Source organism: Argopecten irradians, chromosome 1, assembly GCF_041381155.1.
Source record: "Argopecten irradians isolate NY chromosome 1, Ai_NY, whole genome shotgun sequence".
Lineage (NCBI taxonomy): Eukaryota > Metazoa > Mollusca > Bivalvia > Pectinida > Pectinidae > Argopecten > Argopecten irradians.
Window position 1 is genome coordinate 64,282,055 of NC_091134.1, and position 19,124 is coordinate 64,301,178.

General features: G+C 36.4%; 1 protein-coding gene across 1 annotated transcript; it reads left to right on the forward strand.

Moving 5' to 3' along the window:
- Positions 1-1,240: 1,240 nt before the first annotated feature.
- Positions 1,241-18,731, forward strand: LOC138305161 (JNK-interacting protein 1-like). The gene is given in 12 exon segments (XM_069245583.1): positions 1,241-1,453; positions 3,520-3,892; positions 4,887-5,007; positions 5,344-5,694; positions 7,973-8,140; positions 9,216-9,296; positions 10,602-10,699; positions 12,783-12,866; positions 12,868-12,888; positions 13,616-13,698; positions 14,018-14,116; positions 14,549-18,731. Coding segments are annotated over 12 exon segments (1,596 nt in total). The 5' UTR covers positions 1,241-1,409; the 3' UTR covers positions 14,622-18,731.
- The last annotated feature ends 393 nt before the right edge of the window (positions 18,732-19,124 follow it).

Consider the following 19,124-nt stretch of genomic DNA (forward strand, 5'->3'; position numbering starts at 1 on the left):
CGACAGTCTTACAGTACAGCTTGACCGACTCTTCCCAATGTTTGGCGATTTTCCTATCACTCGGGTTCACAATGTCCAGTCGCACACCTTCATAAACCCTTCTAGCCTATTTTAATCACCAATAGTTGAAGCTGAAAAGGTTAGTGGTGTACGCTGTGACAGAACCTGTATAGTCATTTGGTGAAAACGGTAAGCTACTGTAGACTACTTGGGACGAAATGACACCAATAAAGGATAATGCAGGTTTTCAAAACTCTGCCGAAATTTCACTTCCTAGAATATGCAAGTGATTATTTGTTTTGTGAATCCGAACAGTCACATCAGAACTTGACCGAACAGTCACACCAGAACTTCACGCTTTATGTGATGCTGTCAGATCTGGGGACAGGAGTACAAGGTAGTAGTTGGCCATTTTTCGATTGCCTCAAAATAGCAAAACGGATGTCTTTTAATTGTCGACATTTATTTAATTCACTTAATTAACAAGACCTGTGATATATCATAAACATATTTGAACAGTACAAACGACTCTCCTACCAATTTTCGGCCTCTTTTCAATAGCTATGTACTTTTTGAGGCCGAAAATTTATGAAAGAAGAGATGTTTGCATTGTGTAAATGATTTATTTTCTCCCTCTGTAGGGCGATTGTTTGAATATTTTAACATAACCTGAGAAAATTAACAAATCCGATGAAATTGATAACTGAGCAAGCTCGCGTGCGTTCAAAAAGTCGAGCGTTACAGTTCAAGAGTTGTGTTATAAGAGGCAATATATTTAAACATTATTCATAACAAAAGGCCAGTTCTTTCGTGATTTTTTGACATACTGCAAGAAAAAAATAGATATATATACTCCCTAGAAAATTGACCGAGAACCCTTTTTCAAAGGCTTTCGCAACACCGTATCGCATATAACGTTATTTCTTTAGACGAGCGGACGAATACAGGAATACAAGAAAGACAATCCAGGTTACATAACGTCTAATTGTCCATGCGTCTACAGGCAGTCAGGTTCTCATCTGCTAAACTAAGCAGTATTTGGAGAAGGGGTTTTAAAATAGTCATTATAGATAAGCTAATGGTCTTTTAAATACCAGAAAATAGAGATCAACAAACCACTTTTATTTCATCAGCAGCTGATAGTAGAATTGGCCCATTGAGAAGGTAGTTATATCGAGCGGTCGCTCCTAGTCTATTGATTTTCCAATGCCAATACACACTCGGTATACGTCAGAACTGACGATGTCTGGCTTGCATAATTTATGCTTCATGAGACTGGCTATATCGGGACGTAATGTATGGAGCATCTATAATGGCTGACTGTATCTACTTGTCTGGAAATATGTGACAGTGTCCCTCTCTAACCCCAGGACCAAGTCTCCTCACCAGATATCAGCAGACTTTCCAACATGCTGAAGATACAACGTCCTCTCTGTACAGAGCTCACATTCAGGTAAAATTACAGCACATCTTTGTGAATGAAGTCCTGGGTTGATAATCCGGAATGGTTGGACGGGCAGACGTTTGTGCCTAATTATGGTGCAAATGGGCATGTGATCAGTGTGTCATAGATTTCTGTCAAACTATGAATCATTAAAATGTATGTAGGTCCCTGCTGACGGGAGATTTAGTCCTGGTCGTGGATTTACTCTGAAAAACTGTTCATAAAGCCAAAAGAGGCTGTGAGTTCTGTGACATTGTTTTGAAATTCCATCTGGGGTCTCACAAAGATTCCAAGAAAAACGTTTTCGATTGATCATCGCTATAAGGCTATTCACGGATTTGGAACTTAAGGAGAACTGACGACAAAGATGAAGAATTTTATGTTGTAATTAGCTGATTATCATTTGTTTGTATACGTATTCATAGTATATTGTTTTGTTTAAATTGATCTGGTCATTTGTCTCTTCACAATGTATGCTTCAAAATGATTTTAAGCGCTGTTGGGCATTGATAATCGTGTGTACTATATATATTATGTAAGTGTGTGTTCAAAGCATTAATATTTTACATATAGGGAAAATGACGGATATTACACACAAATAAATATCCACCTTAGGACCAATAACAAGTAGGTCATTGATCGTAACATTGCCTCGCTGCTGCAACAAGATGACTGTTAAATTTCTTTAAATTTGGTTAAGCACTAGTTCCAGTTAAACGTTATCGGCGAAGAGATGTTATCGATACTGGTATATATCTTCCGTTATCTAAAGCATATTGAACGTATTTTCAATATTTTCCTAATATAACGTTATACGGTGAAATGATAACATAAAACTTGTATATCATGTAACACATATATCATTGTTTATTCATATGACTTTATACTCCAGTCACGTGATACCACTGTCCAACATATTTTTCATACTCACGTCATGTGATGCTGCATTCAAGTCATGTGACACTACACTCCATTCATGTAATGTTTTTTTTTTCTTTTCTTTTTTAACACCCAATAGGGTCACCATGACGTATATGCACAAAATCAACATTACGTAAATTAACGAACGATTACCAAGTGTCAAATAAAGACACCTTTTAACGCAACCGGAAGTTTTTAACAAATAGTACGCGCATGTATAGTACTATACCAGTTGAAGAAAGTATAAACATACACCAAATAAGGCCAGAAGCTTACCAAAAATGTCATTTTATCGATTCAGCGATACACTCCTCTCATGACACCACACTTCAGTCATGTATCATCACTCATCACACTTCAGTCATGTGATTGTACACTTCAGTCATGTGTTTGTACACTTCAGTCATGTGACACCACACTCCAATCATGTGACACCACACTTCAGTCATTTAACAGTACACTTCAGTCATTATCTGCATTCAAGTCATGTGGCACCACAGTCCAGTCATCTGATACCATGTCCCTCAGTCATGTGACACCACTCCAGTCATGTGACACCACACTCCAATCATGTGACACCACACTCCAGTCATGTGAAACCACACTTCAGTCATATGATTCTACACTCCAATCATGTGACACCACACTTCAGTCATATGACACTGCACTCAAGTCATGTGACAGCACACTGCAGTCATGTGACACCACACTCAAATCATGTGACACCACACTTAAGTCATGTGACACTGCACTCCAGTCAAGTGACACCACACTCCAGTCATGTTACACCCCACTACAATCATGTGACACCACACTGCAGTCATGTGACACCACACTACAGTCATGTGACACCACACTCCAGTCATATGACACCACAAAAGAGTAATGCTACATTACAAACCAGTCATGTGACACCACACTCCAGTCATGTGACACCCACACCAGTCATGTGACACCACATTCTAGTCAAATCACAATATTCTAGTCAATATCAATGGGAGTATTTTTACTGTGTGTAATGACGTGTCCAGCCATTTTAAGAGTGGTCTCATGAATGCCTTATATAGGAACTTCCTAATGAGGTGTCTTTTTACCATACCATTTGCTTCTTATGACATACAGAGTCAACCCCGATCTTTATATTTTATTTCCAGACTAACACATGATATCAGTCCAGATCTATACTGTGATGAAGACGACCATGACTTGGATCAGGTCAGCCGCGAACAATTTATCTTTTCATGTCTCTCCAAAAAATGTGAAAGCTTAATTCCTGACAAAAAGGTTGCTCTTATAGACTCAATTACAGAGAGAAAGAAATCCAGTTTAATCAATGTGAAAGTACCCCTCACAGAAACAACAGAAAAGGCAGAAGCTGACCACCTGATACAGGAATGCTCAGAGAAGTTAAAATCACCACTAGACGTCAAACAGAAAACTATAGAACAGCTGAATAATGCTATCAATGTTCAATACCACTGTAAACAGGACAATGGTCCAACAGATTCCCCTGACAAACACCAACAAGTAAGTACACAAATAGGAACAATGAATACCACATATATAGTATACCATGATACAGTATATCATTTTAATGTAAGGAAATTTAGAAAAAAACAGGAAAATATAGGAAAAAATCATCTGGAGGAAAAGGAGAATATCTTATTGTAACTTTTTTAAAGGTCCAATGTTCCTGAATTATCAAAACTACCAATTATCTTTAAAAAATCATTTAGAATAATTTCAAATCAGGGGAGATAATATGACATTATTATTCTTCATTATGATGCTATAACCAGATAACCAAATAGAGCAGAGTCAGAAAACAATGCTTCGCCTCATTTTGAGGATTTTTTATGTGTGTTCCCAAAGTTTGCATGGCGTCCAATCTTCTTCATCAAAGTTCATCGATCTGGCTGCACAAGTTCCCAAATGCAGCAGTTATTGTAAAACTAGTCTTGTGAATAAGAGAATATTGCACATGTAGAAGCATTTGGAAACCTTGGCCCTCATGAAGCCAAATAAAAGTAGTCAAAGACGTTAAAATTAAACTGAAATAGCTTTATTGAAAGTCAATAATTATATATATAATGCTTTTTTGTAATTGATGATGGGTTAGATTATTTACCAAGCTTGTGTTTAAAGATGCTCCACCGCTGACAAATAGTATTTTTTCATTATTTAAAACAGCAGCAAACGATTTAGTATTTTTCTTCAGTTACAAAAGTTACTTACTTTACACCATAAGCACCATTGAAAAGGTTGAGCTTCTAATTTTACTCTAAATTAAAAATATGAAAAATAATTAATTGCATCCCGAAAAAAATCCGTGGCACTATATCCTATATCGAATGAAGTACTGATTGCGCATGCACCAAAGGCGAAATAAATTATTTTATATTATTTTTGTGTTAATTAGGGATGTATATACAGGATTAAACACCAATTATTGTTCAAATGATAAATGTCATTTATGCTCTGTCGGCGGTGGAGCATCTTTAATGTTTCACTTCATCCCCAGGAACAGAAGAAAACCCCAAATGAGGATCCAAACCCTAGGCCTCACCCACCAGTGGTACCAAAGGCTAACATCGCTAAACCAGTGAGGAAACCACGCAAACTTCCAGATATCCCAAATAAGTGTGAGTTTACACTCTGTCTATCCAAAACAAAACTATACACGTACTTAAGTACTCTGTCATGGGATCTTACTCTCAGTGTTAGTACCATACCTGTCGATTTGACAAATGCATTAACCTTACGTACATGGGGCTATGATCTTTAAGAGAGAAAACTTGAGTTAGTTGTTGTGTTCTTATAGTTAATGTACAAATAACATGATAAGTTATGTGGATGTCCTTTTGTGTCTAAAAACATATACATGTATACATGTATATACACGTACAAAAATTACCAGTAATATCCTGTGTAAACTGAGGTGACACATTTTAATGGTAAAATTGATGCTATATTTACAGCTCAAGATGGAGAAAGCTCTTCCAGTGGCCCAGTGAATGCTAAATGTTTGGCAGACGAACTCCAAGAGGCTTTAGTTCGAGATAGTCGACCCAACTCAACAGATGAAGATGACGAAGTATTTTATCCTACCCCCTCGGAAGATAAGACCTCACCAAAAATGTACCCAAAGTTTAGCTGTAAATTTCTAGAGGAACTTAAGCTAATAAACTTTAACAGTGTATCAAAGAACACTCGACCTTACACCTCGTCTAATAATGTGTACTTAGAGGAGGACTCCACGACCGACAGTCAGCGCCACCTATCTGTGGCAACAAGCAGCAGGAGGAGACGAAACAGCTCTGGAGGTGATGGTGAGTAGCAATATGTCCAAGCTATAGATATGTATGCAATGTCCCAGCTATAGATATGTATGCAAAGTCCCAGCTATAGATATGCATGCAATGTTCCAGCTATAGATATGTATGTAATGTCCCAGCTATAGATATGTATGCAATGTCCCAGCTATAGATATGTATGCAATGTCCCAGCTATAGATATGTATGCAATGTCCCAGCTATAGATATGTATGCAATGTCCCAGCTATAGATATGTATGCAATGTTTCAGCTATAGATATGTATGCAATGTCCCAGCTATAGATATGTATGCAAAGTCCCAGCTATAGATATGCATGCAATGTTCCAGCTATAGATATGTATGTAATGTCCCAGCTATAGATATGTATGTAATGTCCCAGCTATAGATATGCATGCAATGTCCCAGCTATAGATATGTATGCAATGTCCCAGCTATAGATATGTATGCAATGTCCCAGCTATAGATATGTATGCAATGTCCCAGCTATAGATATGTATGCAATGTCCCAGCTATAGATATGTATGCAATGTTTCAGCTATAGATATGTATGCAATGTCCCAGCTATAGATATGTATGCAATGTCCCAGCTATAGATATGTATGCAATGTCCCAGCTATAGATATGTATGCAATGTTCCAGCTATAGATATGTATGCAATGTCCCAGCTATAGATAGGTATGCAATGTCCCAGCTATAGATATGTATGCAATGTTTCAGCTATAGATATGTATGCAATGTCCCAGCTATAGATATGTATGCAATGTCCCAGCTATAGATATGTATGCAATGTCCCAGCTATAGATATGTATGCAATGTTCCAGCTATAGATATGTATGCAATGTCCCAGCTATAGATAGGTATGCAATGTCCCAGCTATAGATATGTATGCAATGTTCCAGCAATAGATATGTATGCAATGTCCCAGCTATAGATAGGTATGCAATGTCCCAGCTATAGATATGTATGCAATGTTTCAGCTATAGATATGTATGCAATGTCCCAGCTATAGATATGTATGCAATGTCCCAGCTATAGATATGTATGCAAAGTCCCAGCTATTGATATGCATGCAATGTTCCAGCTATAGATATGTATGCAATGTCCCAGCTATAGATATGTATGCAATGTCCCAGCTATAGATATGTATGCAATGTCCCAGCTATAGATATGTATGCAATGTCCCAGCTATAGATATGTATGCAATGTCCCAGCTATAGATATGTATGCAATGTTCAGCTATAGATATGTATGCAATGTCCCAGCTATAGATATGTATGCAATGTCCCAGCTATAGATATGTATGCAATGTCCCAGCTATAGATATGTATGCAATGTTCCAGCTATAGATATGTATGCAATGTCCCAGCTATAGATAGGTTTGCAATGTCCCAGCTATAGATATGTATGCAATGTTTCAGCTATAGATATGTATGCAATGTTTGAGCTATAGATATGTATGCAATGTCCCAGCTATAGATATGTATGCAATGTCCCAGCTATAGATATGTATGCAATGTTCCAGCTATAGATATGTATGCAATGTCCCAGCTATAGATAGGTATGCAATGTCCCAGCTATAGATATGTATGCAATGTCCCAGCTATAGATATGCATGCAATGTCCCAGCTATAGATAGGTATGCATTGTCACAGCTATATATATGTATGTAATGTCCCAGCTATAGATAGGTATGCATTGTCCCAGCTATAGATATGTATGCAATATCCAAGCTATAAATATTTATGCAATGTCCCAGCTATAGATATGTAAGCAATGTCCCAGCTATAGATATGTATGCAATGTCCCACTAGCTATAGATATGTATGCATTGTCCCAGCTATAGATATGTATGCAATGTCCCACTAGCTATAGATATGTATGCATTGTGTGGGGTATCCTGCTCTGTATCTTTGGGAAAGCTCTGTAATAGTAGACTAGACAATGGACCCATACTAGCACAAGGAGACAATAGAAATAAAATGGATCTACTAAACACAATGTTCTTGCCATACACATAAATGTTGCTCATTAGAGGACAAATAGATTGGTGGTTTTTATATCCACTTAAAAGGCAAGATATGAAATTGTTTTTGAAGTTGGTCTTTTCATAGGATGAGAAAAATGTGAGACTTTAAAATAAAATTTCAGGTAAGGGCGTGCAGACTTCTATAGGTTCTTGTACAGAATACAACAACTCAACAGGTATGAAATGTTTCTATCACACAAAAGACTCCATTAAATTTTTCTTCCTTTTTGTTTTTGTAACCAACAGGATCGAAAAGAAAATCAACCTCAAGTGTGGCAAGTTCTAATTACACTGACCTGGAGGTTACTCATCGGGGGATGCACCGATTTATGCCTCGTCACAAAGATGAGATTGCTGTTGAGATTGGAGACCCTATACATGTTTTCTCTGAAGCTGATGATTTGTGGTGTGAGGGTGAGTAATTATTACATATAATCTTATCTAATCATTGTTGTTATAATTATTAAAAGTTCTAACTAGGCCTCTTCTAAATCTAGTTATCTCCCCCTTGGACAACAAAATAAAACAGGTGTGCATTCTTTCTAACGAAAAATAAAACATATGCTATGTTTTTAGCCCACCATCTGATATTCAAATCGCTTTTCCTCCGTGGTCCGTGGTCTGTCCTTCCGTCCGTCCATCTGTTAACAATTTTTGTTATCGCTATTTCTCAGAAACTTATGAAGGGATCACTCTCAAATTTCATATGTAGGTGTCCCTAGGGCCTTAGTTGTACATATTGCGCTTTGGGACAGATTGGTCAACAAGATGTTTGCCAGGATGCCGTCTTGGATTTTGATTGTTAAAGTTTGTTATTGCTATTTTTCAGAAAGTACTGTAGGGATTGTTCTCAAATTTCATATGTATGTTCCCCTAGGGGCGCTAGTTGTTCATATTGCGTTTTGGGACAGATGGGTCAAAAAGATGGCCACTAGGCCACCATCTTGGATTTTGATAGTTAAAGTTTGTTTTCACTATTTCTCAGAAAGTTATGAAGGGATCACTTTCAATATTCATATGTATGTACCCCTAGAGCCTTAGTTAGGTGTATTGCGTTTTGTGACTGATTGGTCAACAAAATGGCCACAAGGCCGCCATCTTGGATTGTGGTAGCTGAAGTTTGAAAAGTAGAGAAAAGATCAATCTGTCAATTGTTAGACATAAATCAATCTTTGGTGGGCGCCAAGACCCTTCTGGGATCTCTTGTATGAATTTGAATCATTATAAATGCTAGATCTTCCAAAATCATGTAATAAAACCATTGCCTCTTGGCTGGACTCTTTATATGGAAATAATTTATTTACCAGGTAAATATCAAGCTGAGCATAATGCTTTTCCCATGAATTGAAAATGAATGTTCCAATGTGCTACAAATTATGTCAGTAATTAATTTATGATTTCATTAAAAATATATATATAAGTTAGATATATAATGATATTATTTTTCATTTGTCATGTTTGTTTAATTTTGTTTTACATCACTTTTAAGGTGTGAATCTACGAACATTTCACCGTGGGATATTTCCATCTATGTATGCAACAGATCTTCAGTTCTTAGAGGATGATTCAGGTAATTCTACCTACTTTGTATCAATAATTCTTAAGTAAAGTTTAAAAAAAAGGAGTTTTTGTCCTTTGTAACTAACAACTGGCAAATTTAATACCCTGAGTCAATATAACTAATATCAGTTAGTTTTTATTAGGAAGTCTCTTTTCTACGTTTCTTTACAAAGATTAAGATTTAAAAGGGGCCTAAACGGTCATCTGACTATTGTCACAAAACAACATAGGCACAGTAAACAATAGTTGCTAACAAATTAAGGCCATACAAGACACTCGATCCTTAGTTGAAGCTGTAAGTTTCTGAAATATCTGATGACTTTGATCTTAAAAGTAGGTAAAGGTCATTCACTTGAACAAACTTGGTTGCCCTTCATCCTAGTATGCTGCAGGTCCAATAATAGGTCTCTAGGCCTCTTAATTAGTTATTCACAAGAAATTGTTTCAAGATTTTAGCCTATTTGACCCCTGTGACCTTGAATGAAGGTCAAGGTCATTCATTTGAACAGACTTTATAGCACTTTATCTCAGCATGTCGCAGAATCAATATCAGGTCACTAGGCCTCTTATAGTTATTTACAAAAACTCCTTTGAACATTTTAGCCATTTTGACCAGCGTGACTTTGAATGAAAGTCAATGTCATTCATTTGAATTCATTCATTTGGTTGTAATACATTCAAGGATTAAAGAGAAGTCAGATTTTAAAGCCAAATTTCAGCAATGTTTCCCCTTCTGAGCCCTGCGCCTCCATCCCTAGGGATTGAACAAGACTCGCTTATGTGATTGCCTTCCCTTAATGACTCTTAAATATGGTTGTAATCCACTCAAGGGTTAATTAGGACTAAGATTTTTAAGCAAAATATCAGCAATGTTCCACTTTTGGAACCCCAACCCTTTGTCCCTAGGGTCGAACCTTGCTCATTTATAGGAATATCTTTTTACTCCCCAAATGAAGTTTCACGCCAAATATAGTTAAAATCAACTCAAGGGCTAAGGAGAAGTATTATTTTAAAGCCAAATTTCATCAAAGTTCCCCTTTCTGAGCCACATCTCTCTGTCTCCAGGAATCGGGCATTTGTCCTTTATATAAATTATTATTATCCTCCCCTAATGGTGTTTCACAACAACTATAGTTGTTTTCCATTTAATGATTAAGAAGGAGTGAGCTTTTGTATGAAATAGTCTTATACTCACAACACACGACAGACAGTGCACGACGACAGACAAAACAGGATGTCAATAGTTCATCCTCAACTTTTCATTTTAGGATTTGTCATCAAAAGTATATGTATATATAGAATGTCTCTTTTTCAGAAACTGATGGCACCTCCCATTTCAACATGCGCTTCCTAGGGTCTGTAGAGGTCAACGAACACAAGGGGGACACTGTTCTCTGTCAGGCCATTAACAAGGTATGTTAACACAAGGGAGACGCCGTTCTCTGTCAGGCCATTAACAAGGTATGTTAACACAAGGGGGACGCCGTTCTCTGTCAGGCCATTAACAAGGTATGTTAACATAAGGGGGACACCTCTCTCTGTCAGGCCATTAACAAGGTATGTAACACAAGGGGGACAAATTTCTCTGCCAGGCCATTAACAAGGTATTTTAACACAAGGGGGACGCTGTTCTCTGTTGGGCCATTCACAAGGTATGTTAACACAAGGGGGACGCTGTTCTCTGTCAGGCCATTAACAAGGTATGTTAACACAAGGGGGACACCTTTCTCTGTCAGGCCATTAACAAGGTATGTAACACAAGGGGGACAAATTTCTCTGCCAGGCCATTAACAAGGTATTTTAACACAAGGGGGACGCTGTTCTCTGTTGGGCCATTCACAAGGTATGTTAACACAAGGGGGACGCCGTTCTCTGTCAGGCCATTAACAAGGTATGTTAACACAAGGGGGACACCGTTCTCTGTTGGGCCATTCACAAGGTATGTTAACACAAGTGGGACGCCGTTCTCTGTCAGGCCATTAACAAGGTATGTTAACACAAGGGGGACACCGTTCTCTGTTGGGCCATTAACAAGGTATGTTAACACAAGGGGGACACCGTTCTCTGTCAGGCCATTAACAAGGTATGTTAACACAAGGGGGACACCTCTCTCTGTCAGGCCATTAACAAGGTATGTTAACACAAGGGGGACACTGTTCTCTGTCAGGTCATTAACAAGGTATGTTAACACAAGGGGGACACCGTTCTCTGTCAGGCCATTAACAAGGTATTTTAATACAAGGGGGATGCCGTTCTCTGTCAGGCCATTAACAAGGTATGTTAACACAAGGGGGACACCGTTCTCTGTCAGGCCATTAACAAGGTATTTTAACACAAGGGGGACGTCGTTCTCTGTCAGGCCATTAACAAGGTATGTTAACACAAGGGGGACACCTCTCTCTGTCAGGCCATTAACAAGGTATGTTAACACAAGGGGGACACCGTTCTCTGTCAGGTCATTAACAAGGTATGTTAACACAAGGGGGACACCTCTCTCTGTCAGGCCATTAACAAGGTATGTTAACACAAGGGGGACGCCGTTCTCTGTCGGGCCATTAACAAGGTATGTTAACACAAGGGGGACACCTCTCTCTGTCAGGCCATTAACAAGGTATGTTAACACAAGGGGGACACCTCTCTCTGTCAGGCCATTAACAAGGTATATTAACACAAGGGGGACGCCGTTCTCTGTCAGGCCATTAACAAGGTATGTTAACACAAGGGGGACACCGTTCTCTGTCAGGCCATTAACAAGGTATGTTAACACAAGGGGGACACCGTTCTCTGTCAGGCCATTAACAAGGTATGTTAACACAAGGGGGACGCCGTTCTCTGTCAGGCCATTAACAAGGTATGTTAACACAAGGGGGACGCCGTTCTCTGTCAGGCCATTAACAAGGTATGTTAACACAAGGGGGACGCCGTTCTCTGTCAGGCCATTAACAAGGTATGTTAACACAAGGGGGACACCGTTCTCTGTTGGGCCATTCACAAGGTATGTTAACACAAGTGGGACGCCGTTCTCTGTCAGGCCATTAACAAGGTATGTTAACACAAGGGGGACACCGTTCTCTGTTGGGCCATTAACAAGGTATGTTAACACAAGGGGGACGCCGTTATCTGTCAGGCCATTAACAAGGTATGTTAACATAAGGGGGACACCTCTCTCTGCCAGGCCATTAACAAGGTATGTTAACACAAGTGGGATGCTGTTCTCTGTCGGGCCAGTAGCAATAAGTTGAAAAAAATATATATATATATAAAGTAAGAATATACTTGAGGCATCATTTGATGCTGGTTTCTCGTTGCTCAGGAGAGAAGCTCATTATTGGTTTTTTTTCACCCAAGCAGGTGACCCCATCCATTGTCATCTGATGAGGACTTCAAACCTCAATCATTTAAGTGTGTGTCCTAACCACAGCCAGTAGATGAGTTATATTAAGTATCAGGTTCTGTGTCTGTATCATGTTGTTATCATTTGTTTCTTCAATGACAGATTGCTCTTTCCCGTCGTTCTGCCAAATGCTCAACTCCCCCACCACTATGTACAGTGGAAGTCAGCCAGTATGGAATTAGAATGTTTTGACAAAAGCAAAAGTGGGGTAAGTAACATTTAATTTTATCCCTATCCCATTAATATCTTTAGTTTTATAAATTAATTTTATTACATCACTATTTCATTTGCATTACCATTACAAACACTGGACCATGGCTACCATCATCGTTGTCATCATCATAGCACAGTGCATTTTGTATTTATTTTCTTCGTCTTTATTTAATAATTAGTAAAAAAAATGTGTTTCTTTTCTATTTCTGTATTTCATTCATTTCTATCAGTTGTCTGGTATGCTGAACTGTGATTTTCATCAGGTCAAATCAAATCTATACAATTAATGATTCGTGCCACTATGACCTTATAACTTTGTTAATGGGTTTGTAACTTATAGTAAGTTTATTATGACCTTTTGACCTTCTAAAGAGAAAGCTTATCTATTGCTTGATTTGAATTAGATTATAATGCTTGTTTACATGTATCCATTTTATTTCTCCGTGGTTGTATTGAATTTGTTTCCCCATTCCCCTGAGACTTCAATATAACCGGGTTCCACTGCACTAGCCTTTTGTTAATTGGTTTACAGCCAAGTCACCTAGATCTAATTGCTTAAATGCATATTTTTTAATCCTGAAGAAAGGCTAATTTTGGATTTATTCATGAGACTGCTCCATGTCATCAGTGCCATTGTTTCTATTGATTGAGGATAACCCTACACCATTAGCTGGGACAAACAACATTTACCAAAAATCAATAACCTCCTGTTGTATTTGTAGCATGAAAGTGAATCTGACGCCTACACTCACTTCTTTGCCCTGAAGAACATTTCGTTCTGTGGCTTCCATCCTCGCAATGAAAGGTGAGATAATTAGACATATACTGACTCTGTGTCTGGAATTATTGTAACAGAAGCTTTTAGGGGACTAATCTGGATCAAAAGTAGACTTAAACAGCAACTATAGGGCCATTCTGTGTCAACGGCAAGCATACATAACTGCTATGGCATTGGATAGCCTCAATATTGATTAATGTTAGATTATCATATCTAGTACAATGTAGGAATATCTCAGGATGTAGATAATGTAATAAATACTGAAAAATAAAGGAGTTCTCTGAATTTCTTTTTCAGAAAATGGTGTAAACATTAAAAATTGAAATTTATGATGTTTTATTTTCAGATATTTTGGATTCATAACAAAGCATCCTAAAGCATACAGATTTGCTTGTCATGTATTTTTGGGAGAAAAGTCGACCAGGAGTGTCAGTGAGGCTCTAGGGTAAGACAAGATTGTTAGCCTGTTTCTCTCATCTTTCTTGACCTTCATTCAAGGTCACAGGGGGTCAAACATGCAGACATCTTTACATAAGATAGACTAGTTAATAACTAAGGACTGGGACCTGATTGGGCAGTATAGTATATCAGATTAAAGGGCTACCAGTATCCTTATTTATATGAATCACCTTGACCTTCATTCAAGGTCAAAACAGTCTAACAGAATCAGTAGAACAAGTTATCTGTCTTTCTTGTTTTGTACCTAAATGGTAAAGCTTTAACACATTTTTGTGGAAGAAGTTCAGTTCAAATTCAATTATAATAAAACTTTTACAATTGTCAATTCAACATGATTTGTTTTTAAATTCTAAGCTGAATATATTATTACCTGGTAAATTTTATCGTCTGATTATAATTTTGTTTCATTTCATTTCAGCAATGCTTTTAAGAGATTTTACCAGGAATACATGGCATTTACTCATCCGACTGAGGATATATACATGGAATAGACAAACTTCATCAAGCACCTTAACCCCAACTGTTGTGGATAAGTTAAAACAAAAATGAGGGAAATACATTTGACAGCTGACTGTAACACAGAAGGAAGTCTCAAACCTGTCAGAGCTGAGGTCTTTAGATCCTGAAAAATTAAAAAAAAAAATAATGCTTTAGATTTTATATTTTACAAAAAGACTGTTACATTTGGAAGTCTCATTTGATAATTTTTTTTATATAAAAGGAAATTTCATAGAATTTACTTCATTGGTATATTTATCTTTATTTTCCAAAATTCTCAGATTTTGTGAAAAGAAAAAAAATTACTTGTCTATGTATAAAGTCAGCCCAAGTATATTAAACTAGAAATAGTGATAACAAAAAAGCAGAGTTGAGATGGAATGTTAAAAAACATGTGTAAAACATTGTGTGTATAAAAGTGGGTGAAACAACTGAAAATGGAAAACACGTTAACAGACATATATGTGTGAAAAAGTGAAAAAAACGGTAGGTGGAGGAAGGATGTTTAAATATAACCCCAAAATAGATATCCATACCCATATACCAGGAAGGGATTACGTCTATTTGTAAAATTACCTCACCAACTTTCACAGCTTTTCCAACAAATACTGGCTTCATTTTAAGTGAAAAATGGTAATCAACGGATAGTCAGAAAGATCTGTTAAAAACTACAGATTTTAAAAAGTGTGGAAAACCAAATTGTGGGCATACAAAAACCAACAAAATGATATCATAACCATGTGTTTCATTCTTCCATATCTATCGGCCCCTTTAGTGTTGAGTAAAGAATATTGAAGGGAATCCGATATACATGTACCTCCCCTATCTCAGCATACTTTCTGTATGTCATTAGAGTCATCATTTAGTCAAGTGTAAGTTTCCTCTGGCCTCCATCCTCGATACTCCAGGGGTTCCGATCACTTACGATCTCTACACCCCTGGACTATCTCATCGTCAAACTGGAGGCAACAGAACAGAACAGGTAATTTAGTCCTTTGATGTACATCAAAAGAACCGTATAACGGTACACTGTGGTTGACTGTGTGACTGATGTTAGGCGTCGCTCTCTCTGTAGTCTTCAAAGGAAATCTTTGCTGGTCTGTGATTGTTCAAATATTTTCAGCTGAGCTGCCTTCAATTTCACTATGATAGTCCAGGGGTGTAGAGATCGTAAGTGATCGGAACCCCTGGAGTATCGAGGATGTCTGGCCTCATACTTAGATATTCTGACAGATTGATGTCTGGCATTGGCACCCATCTGTAAAGAACTCTTGGACATCGTTAGAACAGTAAGGAAGCAATCAATATGTAGATTTCATTGTATAAATGAAGCTTTAATGTAAAACAAATTCTGGAATCATTTATTTGCTTATATCAATCATATAATCATATACACTGTACAAGCTTGCAGCTGTGTTCAGGCATGTTTGTTCATTGTTTTTCTTTCAATTCATGGAATTAGTTTTTTTGTTTGTTTAGAAATCCTTATTATCAATCATTAATATTATATTGACCCAAGCCTGAACATGTATGTTTGTCACAGTTTCCTTTCCAATGTGTGTTCACATCAAAACTGTAGTCAAAACAAATATTCTAAACAGTGTTGCTTGGGTTTTGCATCTAAAGCTGGTGTTCATAAGAAACAAAAGCTTAAACATGAACAACATCTAAAGCTGGTGTTCATAAGAAACAAAAGCTTAAACATTAACAACATCTAAAGGATACAAAACAAAGATTATGTATATGTACATGTACTTCAAACTGTTATTTTAAGCTTTTTCTTACACAGCACTCCAAAGAATCTGTTACATGTGTATTTTCAATAAATGTATTCAAAGTACAGAACTATTCAAATCTATTTTGTATTGCATATATAAAAGAACTAGCTTCATTATCATTTTTAATGATTGAATTTCCTGATTGTTTTATGCTAAGGAATATGCATCTCAAAATTAAACACACTATGTTCAATATTTATTTGTTTTAAGCCTTAGAGCTCCTAAATGTCATAACAATACAATATACTATACAAAAAATGTACAACACAAGTACATGGTTACGATAGTGTTATTGCAAAATATACACATTATCAAATATGTTACATGAATGTATGTAACAGAACTTTTGGAGGACTGACTGTCTGTTTTAAATCTTTTGCATTTATTATTAGAAATGTAAATTTTGATTTATCTGATCTTATCGTTTTTTCATACCATTTTTATTATAAGTATCCTTTTTATCATGTTTACAATATTTATAATGTTCCAGCTAGTTCCTGTGATGATGAGGTAACTGTTTATATGTGTGGTAACAAATGATAAATATGTTGAAAATAGGTTATATTCATATGGTTTATATTTAAGCACACATATTTTAGATCATATCCACATAAAACATGGATAATTTAATAGTGTTGTGATTTTATACATCATACCTTGGCTCTGTATGTATACATAGGTTTAAAAACCTGTTTTAACAGAAATACAGCAGTCAATGATATTAGGTATCACTGTTGTATACATGTACAAATTCTAAATTCCTAATTAAGTTCACACAAGAATGGTTTTCTTTATCAAATACAAAATATTTTTAACTTCTTTCAATACTTGCCATTTTGATTTCTGGGCCCTTTCAATCAAAATGCTGTAAGTCACTTTGTATGGCCATTAGTGGATGTATTATCATCCTGGTGTATCTTCACTTGTTGTTGTTCCTGTTACATGTCTGTGATATACTTATATGTTAAAGGTGATGGCGATTACAAGGAGTTATTTTTCCCCACATTCAAGATTTGTCTCCCTTTACTAGACTTATCTATAGTTTTTGTTGTCGGTATTGGTATAAAATACCATGTATCCCGATGATAGGAATGGGCTACTATAGTTACCTTTGAATACTTTAGTTTCCGTAACTACACATGTAAATAAATTGAATTCTCTGTTGGTATGAGTTACGTAATCAACAGATGTAATTATCTCTATTGTATTGAAATATACAATACCAACTGATGTAATTGTGCTGGTATGAGTTACCATAGCAACAGATGTAATTGTGTTGTTATTAGTTACCGTAGCGACATATGTTATTATGCTGATAAAAGTTACCATAACAACTGATGTAATTGTGTTGTTATGGGTTACCATAGCAACAGATTTAATTGTGCTGGTATGAGTTACCATAGCAACAAAAGTAAATATACTGGTTACAATAGCAACATAATTTTTATTATGTTATTATGTTAGAATAAGTTGTTGGTATGAGGTCCTAGATCAGCCTTTGTTGGTAGTACTACCATAAAAAGGGGGATTGCCCGCTGAAGTTGTATTGATAACAGGTATCACAACTTTAAATGTTTTAACATTTTAAATTTAAAACACAAAACAGCTTCAATTAATAGAATCCTCTTGCTTTCATATGAATTAATTGGTGCTTTGAAGCTATCAAAAAAGCTTTATATTTTAGTAGTGCCTGAACAGTATATTGATTACCTAAGAAAAATAACATAAAACAATTTTCATTCAGAAGAAAGATAATCAAGATAAAAATCAAATTGTGATAGACAGGTTGTAATAGCTGTTTGTTCAGAGTTACAGTGATTAAACCCATATTTGTGTAAACTGTATTTGAAAATTTGTCTTTGATTTCAACTTTGTCATTATTTGAGCTTGATGCAATGGAATATGGTACATTGTAGTACAGTATACTGAAATCATGAACTTTGATTTGTTAACCATAAGGAATTGTGAAGGTTTTGTAAGAGGTACATGTGTATTTCATTCTTCAATGATAAAAAAAACCAATATCGTTTTAAAGACAGAATTCATTATTTGACGATTGAATAAAGTTTAATTTTCCTGGAAGAGCATTAATATTACATGTAACACAAAACAGTACGGAGTGAGTGTTGTATGAGTTATCTAAGTAATACATGTACTCATTCTCCCGGAGTAGTCACCATACCTTTCAGTACCTTCACATTGCTTTAAAATGGACCATGGTGCATATTATGTTGCTCTTTTCACTCATCAATAACAATAATAATGTGACAAGGTATGTAAGTTGTGTTCACAAAATCGAAATGAAGGAATATGATGCTGAATTCATTAACGAGTTCTTGTTATTATTTGTTCCTCATTAGTGTAAAGGACCATGGTTGCCATTGACAATGTTATTTTTTACTTCTAAAACAAGATTTTACAGACTGTAGAAAAAAGTTTCCATTCAATTGACCCTTGGATTAAAGGTTAAAGAGACCCAATTTCTGCAGTAAGTTCACACTTTCTGGAAGATGACAGACTTTATGACAGTTCATCAGGTCAGAAGAACAGACACTATAGTGTGCAGTTAGTAACACATGAGCTTTCAATGAGTTAAAGTTAGAAACTTCAAGCGTTGTATTAATTTTATATTGAATACATGTATATGCATTGAGCAAGATCCAAGAATTTAATTACAACACTATCCTATCACGAGGACTTGTACAACACGTTACAGCC